The following is a 14,782-nucleotide window of genomic DNA, read 5'->3' on the forward strand; positions in this document are numbered from 1 at the left end:
AGAATAATTTGTGAAGGACACTGGAGACAAAAGACTGGAGTAATGGTAGATAACTTATTTGAATACTGTATTTATTAAGACATATTTAAATAACAAAAAAGTTATTTTAAAAAAGCTTAAACTTTTCTCTGGATTAGATGAATGAAAATTAAGATGATTTATTTAAATAAAAACATAAGTAGTGCTCAGGTTGGGGAATTACGACAAACACATAAATACAAAAAAATACAAACACAGTGTGTGTGTGTGTGTGTGTGTGTGTGTGTATACATGTCTGTCCATGAGCATATGTGCGTTGGAAGGGTGCCTGACCTTGGCAGGGATGGGGTTTCAGGAGCGAGCTATAATGATGGCTGATTGCTGGGGAATGGTGGAGAATGGACAAAGATAGAGGGAGGTAGATGAGAGGAAAGGAGAAGAGAGGAGCAGAGAAATAGAAAAAACGGAGGAGAAGAGGCCGGCGTAATTGCAGCACTCGTGGGTCTGAGCCTCCCGTGGCACACATCAGTACATCAGGAGGGGTGTGTCTTAGAGCGACAGGCGAGTGGGAGAGAAAGCGGGGGTAAAAGATGGACAAGTAAGGGCGCAGTACAGTCTAGAGAGGTTGAGGAAAAGTATGAACGAATGAGAGAGAGATAGAAAAGGGGTTAGGTGAGAGGGAAAGGGGAGAGCGATGAAAGTTAGGAGCGGAGAGAGCTAGAGGAGACAGGGGTGAGTCGTCCATACACTGAGGCAGTAAATTGGCGTTGGCTGAATACCGGGCAGTAGCCTGTAATTACTGCCGTAAGACTCTGGGTCGGGGGTCCGGGCAGACCCTTACAGCCACTCTGTCTGAGAGAAGGGAGAAAGAGAGACAGCTAAGCCAGAGGTGGTCTATAATACCTGGAGAAAACGGTCCGTTACAGCTGTCCCAATGCCAGTTATTTTGGTAGGGCAGATTCAGACGCACGTAGATGTACACAATATTGAATTTTGGCATCTTTGCTTATAGGCATGGGCTTTGCTTTTCTGGGTGAACTATACAATTTAACTTTTAATTTATATATATGTGACACTGGACCACAAAACCAGTCATAAGGTTAAATTTGACAAAACTGAGATTTATACATCATATGAAAGCTCAATAAATAAGCTTTCTATTGATGTATGGTTTGTTAGGATAGGACAATATTTGGCCGAGATACAGCTATTTGAAATCAGAAATCTGAGGATGCAAAAAAATCAAAAAGACTGAGAAAATCACTTTTAAAGTTGTCCAAATTAGGTTCTTAACAATGCATATTACAAATCAAAAATTACATTTTGATATGTTTACAGTTGGAATTTTACAAAAAATCTTCATGGAACATGAACTTTACTTAATTTCTTAATGATTTTTGGCATAAAAGAAAAATCAAAAATTTTGACCCATGCAATGTATTTTTGGCTATTGCTACAAATATACCCCAGCGACTTAAGACTGGTTTTGTGGTCCAGGGTCACACACACATATATATATATAAGCTGAATTTTCAGCACCATTACTCCACTAGTGTCACATGATCCTTCAGAAATCATTCTAATATGCTGATTTATTATCAATGCTAGAAACAGTTGTGCTGCTTAATATTTTTTTTGGAACCTGTGATACATTTTTCAGGATTCTTTGATGAATAAAAAGTTAAATAGAACAGCATTTATCTAAAACCTAAATCATTTGTAACAATATAAAGTACAGTTTAAAAATTTGGGGTCAGTATATGTTTCTTTCTTTCTTTGAAAGAAATTTATACTTTAAGTCAGCAAGAATGTGTTAAATTGATAAAAAGTGATAGTAAAGACTTGTTAGAAAAGATTTTGAAGAAATGCTGTTCTTTTAAACTTTTTATTCATTTTATTCATCAGGTTTCAAAAAAATATTAAGCACCACAACTGTTTCAAACATTGATAATAATAATAAATCAACATTTAGAATGATTTCTGAAGGATCATGTGACGCTGAAGACTGGTAGTAATAATGCTGAAAATTCCGCTTTGCACCACAGAATTAAATTATATTTTAAAGTATATTAAAATAGAAAACCATCTTTTTAAATTTGTAATAATATATTTAACAATTTTGCTGTTTTTTCTGAAATTTGAACCATCCAAACCTTGACCCTTTGGCTATGACTGTACAGACCAACACCCAGACAGGAGATCTCTCTGTACCCTTATTGTTTCTCCCGTCTCTCTCTCTCACTCTCTCTCTCTGTCTTCCTTCCTGTCTCTCTGTCTGCCCTGGAACCATGTAGGCAGACACAGTGGCAAGGTCAGGGACTGTTAGTGAACAGACAGTGAATAGTAGTTTGACATGCTGGGAGAAAAAAAAAAAATATATATATATATATATATATATATATATGGGGTCGGTAAGATTTTGGTTTAAATAGTATTGATACTTTAATTTAGCAAGGATGCATTAAACTGATCAAAAAATGTGTAAAAACATGTATTAACTGCTTTTGGTGTTATTATATAAAGTCTTGCTTCCATAACTATAGCCCTTAAAGTCTATACAGGAATTTTAAGCCATCAGTCATCCTTGCTCTATTTTCACTGCAAAGAGGCAGTCCTGGATAAAGTTACAGTAACACTAAATTTATTTGAAATAAATGCTGTTCCTTTGAACTTTCTATTCATCAATAAATCCTGAAAACATTTATTATGTATCACAGTTTCCAAAAAAGAAAAACAACCATTCGTCGAGTGTATGTATTGTATATGTGCCTATATCAGTGTGCCTGACACACACGCAGTGTGTGTGTGTGTGTGTGTGTGTGTGTGTGTGTGTGTGTGTGAGTACCTGGTATTCATCACGTTGTGGGGACCAAATGTCCCCACAAGGATAGGAATACCAGTAGATTTTGACCTTGTGGGGACATTTCTCAGGTCCCCATGAGGAAACAGGCTTATAAATCATGCACAATGAGTTTTTTTGAGGAAGTAAAAGTGTTCACAATCTCCTGTGAGGGCTAGGTTTAGGTGTAGGGTAGGTGTAGGGCGATAGAAAGTACGGTTTGTACAGTATAAAAACCATTACGCCTATGAAATGTCCCCATAAAACATGTAAACCCAACGTGTGTGTGTGTGTGTGTGTGTGTGTGTGTGTGTGTGTGTGTGGATGGTCTGCCTTGCTCTCTCTCTCTCCCTCTGTGCCACAGATCAGTGTGTGCGCGTGTGCGTGTGGCTCAGGGCTGATGTAAGCCAGTGGAGTGGCAAATTACAGCAGACCTACAGCTGTAGGCTGACATTATGATTAATTTGATCAGTAATTTCTCCTGTTTTTCATTTTAATCGCTGTGACCATTCTGCTGTGGCAGGTCTCTCAGATCTAATTAAGATCAATTCCGGTGTAACCGGCTTGCCCACCGAGCTGCCCCCTCCTCCTCAAATCCCCGAGTCCCCTCAGCGTGGAGAAACCCCGTCGCTCCAATCAATCAGCACCTGCAAATCCAGCCACCCCGCTAATCAGCCAATTAACACACTTAGGCAAATTTCATAATCTCCACCGTCTGGTTGTCGTCACAACAGCCCGTCTCTACCTCCCCTGCTTCATTTTTTTAATGCTGGCTCTTAAACGGAGAGTTTGCTGTGAGGTAAAAGAATCACAGTTTTTTAAAAACAGAAGGGCAGACAGATATGAGAACTTTCAAAGGATTACTCCTTCCTGATAATTTACTCACCCCCATGTCATCCAAGATATTCATGTTTTTCTTTCTTCAGTCAAAAAGAAATTAAGGTTTTTGAGGAAAACATTCCAGGATTTTTCTCCATACAGTGGACTTTAATGGTGCTCAACGAATTCAAGGTTTAACATACAGTTTCAGTGCAGCTTCAAAGAGATCTACACAATCCCAGCCGAGGGTGTTATCTATCAAAACGATTAGCTATTTTTTTTATTATTACAATTTATATACTTTTTATACTCATCTTGTCTAGCTCTGCGATGCACGTGCGTACTCTGTATTGAGCCTAGGTGCATGGCAGAACTAGATAGGATGAGCATTCGTGGTTAAAAATTGTATTAGTATTCATTTTTTAAGGAAAATGATAGATCGTTTCACTAGATAAGACTCTTATTCCTCGGTTGGGATTGTTTAGAGCCCTTTGAAGCTGCATTTTAACCTTAAATCTGTTGAGCACCATTGAAGTCCACTACATGGAGAAAAATCCTGGAATGTTTTCCTCAAAAAAGTTTTCTTTGCGACTGAAGAAAGAAAGACATGAATATCTTGGATGACATGTGAAATGAAATTTTTGATCAAACCCTTAAGACATTTTAAAAAAATATATTCTATGTAGTGCTGTTTTAACATTTATTAGACTTTAAAAAATAACAATTAATTTAAGTGCACTTATAACAATCGTTTTTTTTTTTTTTTTAAGACTTATTTTTGGTGTTTTTTGCCTTTATTATGATAGGACAGATCAGAATTGACAGGAAACGTAGTGGGAGAGAGGGGGCGGGATCGGGAAAGGTCCTCGAGCCGGGATTCGAACACGGGACACCCGGAGTGCAACAACGCTGTATGTCGACGCGCTGCCCACAAGGCTATATATAAAAATTGAAGTTATCAATACTAAATTTTACTAAATTCTAAATTTATTTTAGATTAATCCCTAAAGCTACAAAATTTAATTATTTCCTTTTCTTTTTTTTTAGTTCTTTGATAACAGACATCACAGCAGCTGAGTTATTAGGTTATTTGGCTGCTATTACTTTAAGAGCTACCGCTGCTTAGAGGTACGTTTTCGTCATGACACCAGGTTGTAATTATCCATTTCAGTCCTTAAAATTGAGTAAATAGTAATTTTTTTCCCTTTTTTTATAGCAAATCAGTTTGTTTCAATGAACAGTTGATAAACGGTTTATTTATAGATTTTATACCGTTCTTATACAACCCAGGCTCATTGGAAATATGTGCCTCTATATAAATTTCTGCAGCACTGTAATTAGGTACCTCACTGCATGTTTTGCGGCGGTTTCAAAATGAAATGTCAAGAGTGTGGCACTGAAAAACGTGTTCAATACATGACCATAGAACGTTTTTATTATGTTGGTACAGGCATGTATTGCTGCGTTTTTATTAAGCTGCCTCTGGTACATAATGCGGTTGTTCAGAATTCAAATATCCAGGTAGTATCGATAAAAGATTAATGCTCTATCATGTTGGAAATAAATCCCCTACAGCCAACCCAACCCCAAATCTAACCGATAGTGTTAACAAACGCAAAAGTGATATAAAAATGCATTTGTTGATGCAGCCATGCCATTTTAAGTTTCTCATGCGGATTTAAGCTGTTTTGTCGAGTTTTTCTTCCCTCAAGTGCAACACTATATCGTGTGAGCTACCGAGCAAACCAACTGAATTAGAAAACTCATGTATATAAAGCTGTATATGTGACAACAACATTCAAAAGTATTAGTTTTTTTCTAGTTTTGCAGAAATGTATAGAGGCACGTATTTCCAATGAGCCTATGTTGTTATTATATGTTACAGTACATTTAGAAGTTTAAATAATACACTCATCACAATTCATTCAAATGTAAGTAACGGTTGTCATTATTAATGTTAGTTATGTCAGACCGTAGTTGGACTAAAATAAAGAAACTAGCATGAACCTCGACTGAAATCAGTGCTGCCTACACAAAAAATGTTACTGGAAAATCATAAAATTGAACTGTCTAAAGGAACTCAGGGTCAGAGACTTACAAAAAAACCCTGTCTGAACTTTTGACCAAATAACGAAAAAGACGAGACAAGAAAAATGAGAGAGAGACAGAGAAAGAGAGAGCGCAGGCGGTGAGCACTTAGCTTCGTACACTGGACACACTGACTGTGGTATTATCAGAGTGGGATGCTAACACGCTGTCATGTTGTCAGTTCAGCAACAGAAGGCCTCTATCTGGGCCTTTAGGTGTCTTCAGATAATAGGAGACCTGTCTGCCCTCCCTTACTAAAATGATTACAACCAAAGAGAGGAATGGGAGGCAAGAGAAATTGAGAGGGCGGGGTGGTACCGGTGTGACCAGAAGGGATAATTATGACAGATCCTGGAAATACACATTCCCAAAATTCTCTAGGTGTTCGCAGTGTCTAACTGTGGCTGTCCCTAAAGGCTAGTAACAGCACTCTGGTGAAGTATGCTGTAACTTTTTCAAGCAGACATAGACATAAGCCCAATTACGACTTTAGCCCCACAGGAAAGGCAGCCTGCAAACCCTGCCACACACACACAATCACATTGGTTAAGTGGTAATGTGAACCCCCATGAAGCGGGAACTTCAAACCCCTCCTGACACACACACATACATGCACACACACTTAACACTCTCTTTTTCTCAGTCTCACACACAGAGAAGGGCAAGGTAATGACGCTGTCGTCTCTGGTGCCACTCTCTCTTTGGAATAACAAGAGGATCACATATGACTCTTAGCAGTAAAATCTAATAATGGACCACTGGGATAAAACCAAAAAGTACAGCTCAAAAACCTATAGAGAAACTCTCTTAACACAGCCCAGACAAAGGGTGTTCCTCAAGGCTTTGTCTTGGGTCCTCAAGCAGTTCTGCCTTGGTCAATACTGTGGTAAGTGAAATGGTTTCACCCATTTAAAGGCCTCTGTAGAGAAGTTCTACTAACACATCCTAGGTGAAGCGTGTTCCTCAGGGCTCTGTCCTGGGTCCAAATGCAATTTTTGCCTTGGTTTAAATCCTTAAAACAGTATTTCAACTTTATAAAGATGCTTTTAATGTTGTCTCAATATTATCAAGGACAGTTTGACTACAAATACAAACCACAAATATATATTAAAATCTGTGAGCATATCATACACATTTAGAGGTTTAGCCATCCCTCAAGCCATCCTAGGTGTATACGACTTCCTTCTTTCAGATGAATCAGTTAAATTAAAAAATGTCCAGGCTCTTTCAAGCTTTACTTGTTTCTCTTCAACAGGACAAAATAAGTCCAATAAGGCACATCCATCCAAAATGTAAAAATGTTAACCGTCATGAAAAAGTAGAAAACAGGGATTTGTAAAGAATAATGTCAGAGGATATCGATATAAGCCAAGAGGAGGCTGGTTTTCATTTGCTAAAGTAAGGAAACTTTGCTTCATTTGCTCCTGTGAACAAACATTGGTTTTCACAGGCGCTTGGGCAATGCCGACGTTCAACGCCATCCGCCCGGAATGGCTTCCGTGCACAATAGTGAGTGCAAGCTAGTTTAAAGTGATTATTATCTTTGGAATATGGATATTTTTCACACAAAAACACATTTATTTGCTACAGGAGGCCTTTATTCACCCGCTGGAGGCTTGTGAGGCACTTTTTATTATGGATGGATGCGCTTTACTGGACTTGACCTGTTGAGGAGAAACATCCACTTATTGCCATGATAAAGCTTGAAAGAGTCCGAACATTTTTTATGTAACTCCAATTGGATTTGTGAGTAAATAATGGGCTAATTTTCATTTTTAATGAACTAACCCTTTAAGACAATTCACAAATATCTAGAACTAAGGATGTTAAAACACATTAAAGCCAAGCTTTTGTAGGCCCCATTGCCACTCCCTCCCATTTACTCTATTCTGAATCATGTTTCGGAAGGGCTTGATGATAACTTGACAGATCGAATCAGGTGTGCCTTAACTGCAAATGAAGAAATATATGGCTGGCATTTCCTAAGGAATCCCTCGGAAACCACTAGTTCTGGGCTCTGGAGACCATTAAGTGTGGGGCCCCATAGGATCCAGCTGGTGAGTATACAGGCTGGGCAGAGGGACAGAAGGTGAAATAAATGACTAAACTGATGGCAGCCATAAAAAGGGGGAAGGGGAAGTGGGGTTGTGGTACAGCACAGAGCAATAAGGGCTGTGACGCTGATGAATGCGGGGAAGGACGGAGAGGCGACCCTGGCCTCTCTCAAACCGAAATGAAACCACTGGGACATGTAGGGAGGAGGGCATGTTATTAGTGACCGACTCAGACAGCCAGATGAGAAGAGTAAGAGGAGGAACAGATGGATAGACAAACAGACTAAGAGAGGAAGATATGAAAATATCACTTTTGTTTGTCATTTGAAAAGTAAAGGTGTCAGATCATATATATATACACAAACTTGCAGTGATTTTTGCAGATTGGTTTCAATAAACTCTCATTCTGAAGAAGTTTTGAGGGCTGAAAGTTACATTTTCATAATCAAAAAAGCTTTTGTATTAATGAAAATGTCAGATCGAGGCATATTTGATATGACATGGCCCCTTTTAAAGACAGCTAACTGAAGCAACAGCAATTCATGTGTGCCATCTGTGGGGTTTGTTTCAATTTTATAAATTGCCTGCATGACAATAACAGATAACAAAATAAAATTTCAACAAACTCATCCAGTCCACACTGGCATATGGTTCTTTGGACTTCCCAATGCAAGATGTTATTTGCAAAAGATAAAATATGTTGAAAACTAATCTGGTTCAATCGGCTGCATATACTATACATTTTCACAACATGTCAATAAGTGATTATCATAAAATTGTTTCAAATGAAGTTACACCGAAAGCATCATTACTCGTAATTCAATATTCCGCAGCTCTTCATTTCCAATAATAGTCTATTGCTGTCGCTAGCAAGATGGCTGGGATAAACTCTTAACAATAAACTTTCAATTTTCATTCTTTTTTTCAGGGACAGGCTTGGCAAACGGGCACCTCCTCCAGAAACAATATTTGTAATATCCAAGATTTCCCCAGACAGATTCAATCATTCAATTGAATTACTGCCCCATTCTCTAACATTCATCCCAGACCTCGTCTCACTCCAGAGCTCCATTCTTCCAGACATGTTGTGAATAATGTAGAAGAATGAGTACTTTAAGTGAGGCGACATCATATTTAGGGGTCATTACATTGAGTCGATCGGTCTCAACTGCCCCCGTGCCATGCAGCACTCTGGAGCTGCTCCCCATCACGAGTCAACTTATATTATAGCTTTAAATAACTTCACTTTTAGTGTGTAAACAAGAGGTGAACTGGGTGAGGAGCAATACAAGGAAGGTTGCTGGCTATATGGCTGTCTGGAAATATGAGGAATTTATTTTGATATCACATTAAAGCTTTTGTTCTTTTTTCCAGATCAAAACCACCCAAAGACAGAAAAATGGAGCTATTATTTTAAATGGGAAGTGTTAAGGTTCTCCAATCCTTTTAATTGTGTAAAATAAATAATGTAATGTAATAAATAAAATAAAAATATGCAGAACAATGCAGTTATTATTTTACAGTTATTATTTTATAGGTGAATTTGTCTTATTACTTTAATGATTTAAAATAAACAGAATGCAGAATGCAAAGTAGCTTCAATGCAAAAAAAAGTTTGTTATTTGAAAGGAGAATCAAATTTTAATCATGTTAATAATTAAATTAAATCAAATTAATTTAAATAAAAAATAAAAAAATAAAAAATAAAATAAAATTTCGAATCTTACCTGTAGTGGCAGAGGAGGTGTGACAGGTGATGGCAAGCTGTGAGCTGGTGATTGGTTTTGCCTGTGAGGGGGCGGAGACTGGGGAGGCTGGGCTGAGCTATGATTGGAGGAGGTACAGGTGGAGGCGGAGCCTGGAGAAGGACCAGAGACTTGTGACTGAATCGGAGGAGTGAGCTGATGATGGCTGGGTGGCTGGAGATGTGTTGGACCACAGAGCTGTTGGTGCTGCTCTCGTTCTCGTTCGCGTTCGCGTTCGCGTTCGCGTTCTCGTTCTCGTTCTCGTTCTCGTTGTTGTTGGTCTCTTTCACGCTGCTCTCGTTCTCGCTGCTGTTGTTGTTGCTGCTGCTGCTGTTGTTGATGATGATGATGCTGTTGCTGGTGATGCTGTAGCTGTTGAAGCTGTTGAAGATGCTGGAGCTGAGAGTTTAGGGATGAGGTAGCTGTAATAAGAAAAAGTGGACAAAAGATGTTGATTTCGTTCATGATCTTTGCCAAGATCTTTGAAACACAAGAAGACACAAGCATCATGTATTAAATCACAAAAATTATGATTACAAATAAAAGGAAACCCTTGGCCTGGACAATATGATGTGTTTGTACCACTTAAAGCTTTCCTTAGCCTGTAATTGCAAAACCATCACTGATTGCTGGCCATTACATAGTATCTTTTCTGGTACAATGTAATTATTGAACAGCCCAAGCAGAAGACTTCAAGAAGCTTCTGAGGTAAGAACCGTCCTGTGAAAAAGATGTTCCACTCTTTTGAAGTCAGAGAACGTCCTCCATCTCATCTTGAGGACTCTCTTTAAATGAGACATCATTTAAAGTAATTCACTGCACTTCTTAAATTGGCCTCTCTTCAAAAAGCCCTTCGAGTTACGACCTGTAACAGGAAAACTGACATTTGCGAGAATGTAACAAGATGACAACTCTAACTTTAAACACTATTTTTAAAGATGAAATTACAGTATTAATTGTGCAATTTTCCTTTTTTTCAGCTTAAAATCAGCGGAAAGCTGCATTATTAAACTATATCCTAATAAGAGAATTAGTATTTACATTAGTATTCTTATTTTAAACAACCCTTTTAAAATGATTTTTGTTAGATTTCTGTATTAAAACAATAAAAATAAAAACATCTGACAATGAGTAAGAAAAATAATGCAAGATTTAATATCTGAAAACAAGTTTTAATACCTAATTGTTCATGTCATGCAAGTAACATTATTTTGTTTTTTAGGATATACACTACCATTTAAAAAAAACATTTCTAAAAGAAGAGCCTGGATTATTTAGTTTTTTTTTTTTACATCTTACAATTAGTTGGAAATTGTTGTGCTTCTTGATGAAATATGTTTTGATGAAGAGAACATTTGAAAAACATTTTTAATAGAATATTTTTGTGACATTGTAAATGTCTTTACAATCATTTTTGAACAATTTAATGTGTCCTTGCTGAATAAAAGTATCAATTTCATGATTTCAAAAGGTCTTACTGACTCCAAGTTTTGAATGGTAGTGTATATACACTATCTTTTTTATATTGGAAAACAGACATACAAAAATACAAATAAAAAATATATTTTTTCTTTTCCGTGTAAAGAAACAAAAATTTATTTTCAGAGCTATGAATACACTGAAGCAAAAATGTACCATGTCCCCCCCCCCCCCCCCCTTTTTTCCTTATTGGAATCTCTGAATGCACGTCAAAGTCTTTATTTTATGTGGTACATTTTATGCATTTCATTGTAATTCCCATGAAGTCATGGTAGACTTCTTTGGTAGACTGGAGAAACAAGTTTACTAAGACCTATACATTGAGATGGACTTCACTTACAGACTCCATGACAGAACAAGATGGCCTAGGTTATACATCCATTCACATGTTTGTGTCAAAATCAGCTTCATTACTGCACTCACTGAAGGATGACTCACAAACCAAAAAAAGTCCACTTAAATTATAGTAAACCTTATGAAAGCAAACCCTGAAAAACAGACTGCTAACACATCAGAATGAATCAATGTGACCTTCTGTTTGAACCTTCTCTGTAGGAATCAGAGGAACGCTTTGCAGACAGATGCCTGACCTCTTCTCAACGTTCTGATAATGAACTCTTCACTGCGAAGGCATCAAACAGAGATGCTTCTTCTACACTGCACTTAAAGCCAAGATGTCACACACATTTTATGGGCACCATTATTTTGGAGTTATAACAGAAATCCACCAAGCCACCAAAGATGTTCTCCTTTGGTGGCACTGAGATGATATCTCACTGCAGTATCGCAATATTTGAATCCATTTAGGTGTTGAATTTACACAGCGTTTGAGACTGACAACCATATTACTCAAAGGCGTGACTCAAATTATCCCATTCATGCACACAGCAAAATTAATTTCCATATTTTTGTCTTGTTTTCTGTCATTTACTATAGGTAGCTATTAAAAAATAAATGCTTATATATATTCTTTAAAACATTTTTCACATTTTTAATAGAAGAGTCTTATGTTCACAATTATGTTCACATTTTTCTATTTTAATATATTTTCAATTTTAATAGCTGCTTTTTTTCTAACTATTACTAGTTAGAAATTGTGCTTCTTGATGAAATATGTTTTTTTCAGGATTCTTTGATGAAGACATTTGAAGAACAGCATTTTGATGAAATCTTTTTCCAACATTATAAAATGTCTTTACAGTCATTTTTGAACAATTTAATGTGTCCTTGCTGAATAAAAGTATATATTTCTTTAAAGAAAAAATCTTCATTTTTAGCTACCTAAAGTAAAAGGCAAAGATGATTGTTTCCCCTTTTTTCATATTTTAAGCATAAATCTTGCTTCTAGTTGGTATATTTATACCTAAATAAATAAATAAATGACAGTTTGGTAAGAAAAAATATCTTAATAGATTCTCTATAAGCATTTTTAAATTTTAAGCATTTTGAATATGACAAATATGACAGCATTTTTGTGACATTATAATTGTCTTTACAGTAATTTAACAATTTAATGTGTCATTTCTGAATAAAAGTATAATTTTTTTCTAAAACAAGTCTTCATTTCTCGCTACCTACAGTAAATGGCAGAGGATGTACACTACCCTTTTTACATTTTCTATTTGAATATATTTGATATTTTAATAGCTGCCACTATTAGAATTTTTTAAATTATTGTTAATTTTAAATTAAATAATTAATTTTAATTTTTAATTAATTTTTTTTATATTTTTTGTGACATTATAAATGTCTTTACAGTCATTTTTGAACAATTTAATGTGTACCTGCTGAATAAAAGTATATTTTTTTTCTAAAACAAGTAAAACATTTGTAGCTACCTACAGTAAATGACAAAGAGGATTTTTCCCCCCGCTTTTTCAAATTTTAGGCATAAATCTTGCTTCTATTTGGTATATTTATACCTAAATAAATAAATGAATGCCAGTGTGGTTAAGACAAAATATCTTAATACATTCTCTAAAAGCATTTTTTAATTTTAAGCAAATATGACAGCATTTTTTGTGACTGACATTATAAATGTCTTTAAAGTCATTTTTTTAACAATTGAATGTGTACTTGCTGAAAAAAAGTATAAATTTCTTTTTTTCCCTTTTTTAAAAAAAAAAAAAAGTCTTTTAAAGCCAGCTACAGTAAATGGCAATTTTTTTCCTCTTTTTTATATTTTAAGCATAAATCTTGCTTCTATTTGTTATATTTATACCTGAAAAAAAAATGCCATTGTGGTAAGAAAAAATATCTTTATACATTCTCTAAAAGCATCTTTTTTAATTTTAAGCAAACATATTTTAAAGCTATTGTTTAGGATATTGACAAGATATGAATTAATAAACATGTCCAATTGAGGTGTGAACTGTTCCATTAAATCTCAAATGAACAAACAGTGGCTTAAAAACAAGAATGCAGAAAGCATAGCTTTAAATGTCTTTAAACTGTAATTTGTTCTGATTTGCAGGAATTTTTAAATGGCTGCCAAGTGTAAGCATCCCAAAAATAAATCACAAAACAACTGAACAATGGATCGATGCTCAGCTACAAAGCGAGACTTGTAATGTATTGTGAAGCATGTGTTTGTGCACAGCGTACTTGACAAGAAGTGTCCATAATTAATTGATGCAGATGAATAATTAAAACCAGGACATTTCTTTCTAGAAGATGACTAAGAAAATACATTGGCGCTGACATTTTTTTGATTAGCGTGGCTACCCGTGCATCACAACCGGACAGGCAGGCGAGGTTTTGATGAACCACAAGCCCTCTCTCCCCTACTCCGAGAAGAAAAGAAAAAAAAGAGTGTGTCTCTCGACCAGTAAACAGCCCACTTTTACATTTCTTCAATCGCCTGACACGTTGACACCGCTCTCACACCCCAGCATGAATTATATATATCATCTGCGCCGGGAAAAATTCCAAGAGTCCAATTCGCGCTTGAAATGTTGGGGCAAGTTGTCTCGCAGGCCTTGACAGGGCGTACATATGTGGCGCTCCATCGCACGACTATAGAGGGAGCCGAGCGAGCTGCTACAAGTAGAAAATAAGTGAAAAAGAATAGGAGGAGGACAGAAAAAAGGACGAAGAAAAGAGAAAGCCTGAATCCTGTCAGAAATATTATCGAAACCAAGGGGAAGATCAAAGGTGATGGGAGGGTCTCCTCCCGCAGCAGTCGTGAGACCGGAGAAAGAGACAGAACAACAAAAGAATATAAAGAAAAGCAAAACAAATAGAGAGACGGAGAGAGAGAGAGAGGGGAACAGGATTGTAGAGAAGCCCCATGTGGCCCTATTATATGGGCAGCACTGCAGGTAAAACTGTGGTTGAGAGCGAGTGCTTTATAAACTCTGTCATCTCGTTACGAAACATTGCTAACCTTCCGTTCTCCTTTAAACAGAACCGGTCTCGCTGCGCGTGATGCAGACCTTGAGCCTAAGAGTCAGATGCGAGAGCAATGACAGAGCTGCAAAGGTCTGAATGCATTGAAACACAATACATGCACACATACAGAGCAGAAATGCTGTTTACTTCGTTGGAGTGTTTATATGAACAGAACACAAGGACAAGATGATGGAGAACTGATGATGCTTTAGCATGATAACATAAAAGTCATCCTCTATAACCACCTGAACAATGGAAACATAACACATAACGGTGTGAATTTGGTTTCTAGCTTGGTCCTCATGTACACTCTCACCTCCAGAGCACTTTTAAGTGCTACCTTAGAAAAACTAACTCACTTTCTTTCTTGCATAAAGAAAAACACATGT

At 36.7% G+C, this 14,782-nt stretch overlaps 1 protein-coding gene across 1 annotated transcript in view; it reads right to left on the reverse strand.

The window, feature by feature from the left end:
• The window catches only part of pou6f2 (POU class 6 homeobox 2), a 100,331-nt gene that overhangs the window by 39,000 nt on the left and 46,549 nt on the right, over window positions 1-14,782 (reverse strand). The window contains exon 3 of the mRNA XM_073830542.1: window positions 9,507-9,946. Coding sequence (XP_073686643.1) covers window positions 9,507-9,946 — 440 coding nt within the window. The remainder of the gene's footprint in view (window positions 1-9,506; window positions 9,947-14,782) is intronic.

This window comes from Garra rufa, chromosome 24 (assembly GCF_049309525.1).
Source record: "Garra rufa chromosome 24, GarRuf1.0, whole genome shotgun sequence".
NCBI lineage: Eukaryota > Metazoa > Chordata > Actinopteri > Cypriniformes > Cyprinidae > Garra > Garra rufa.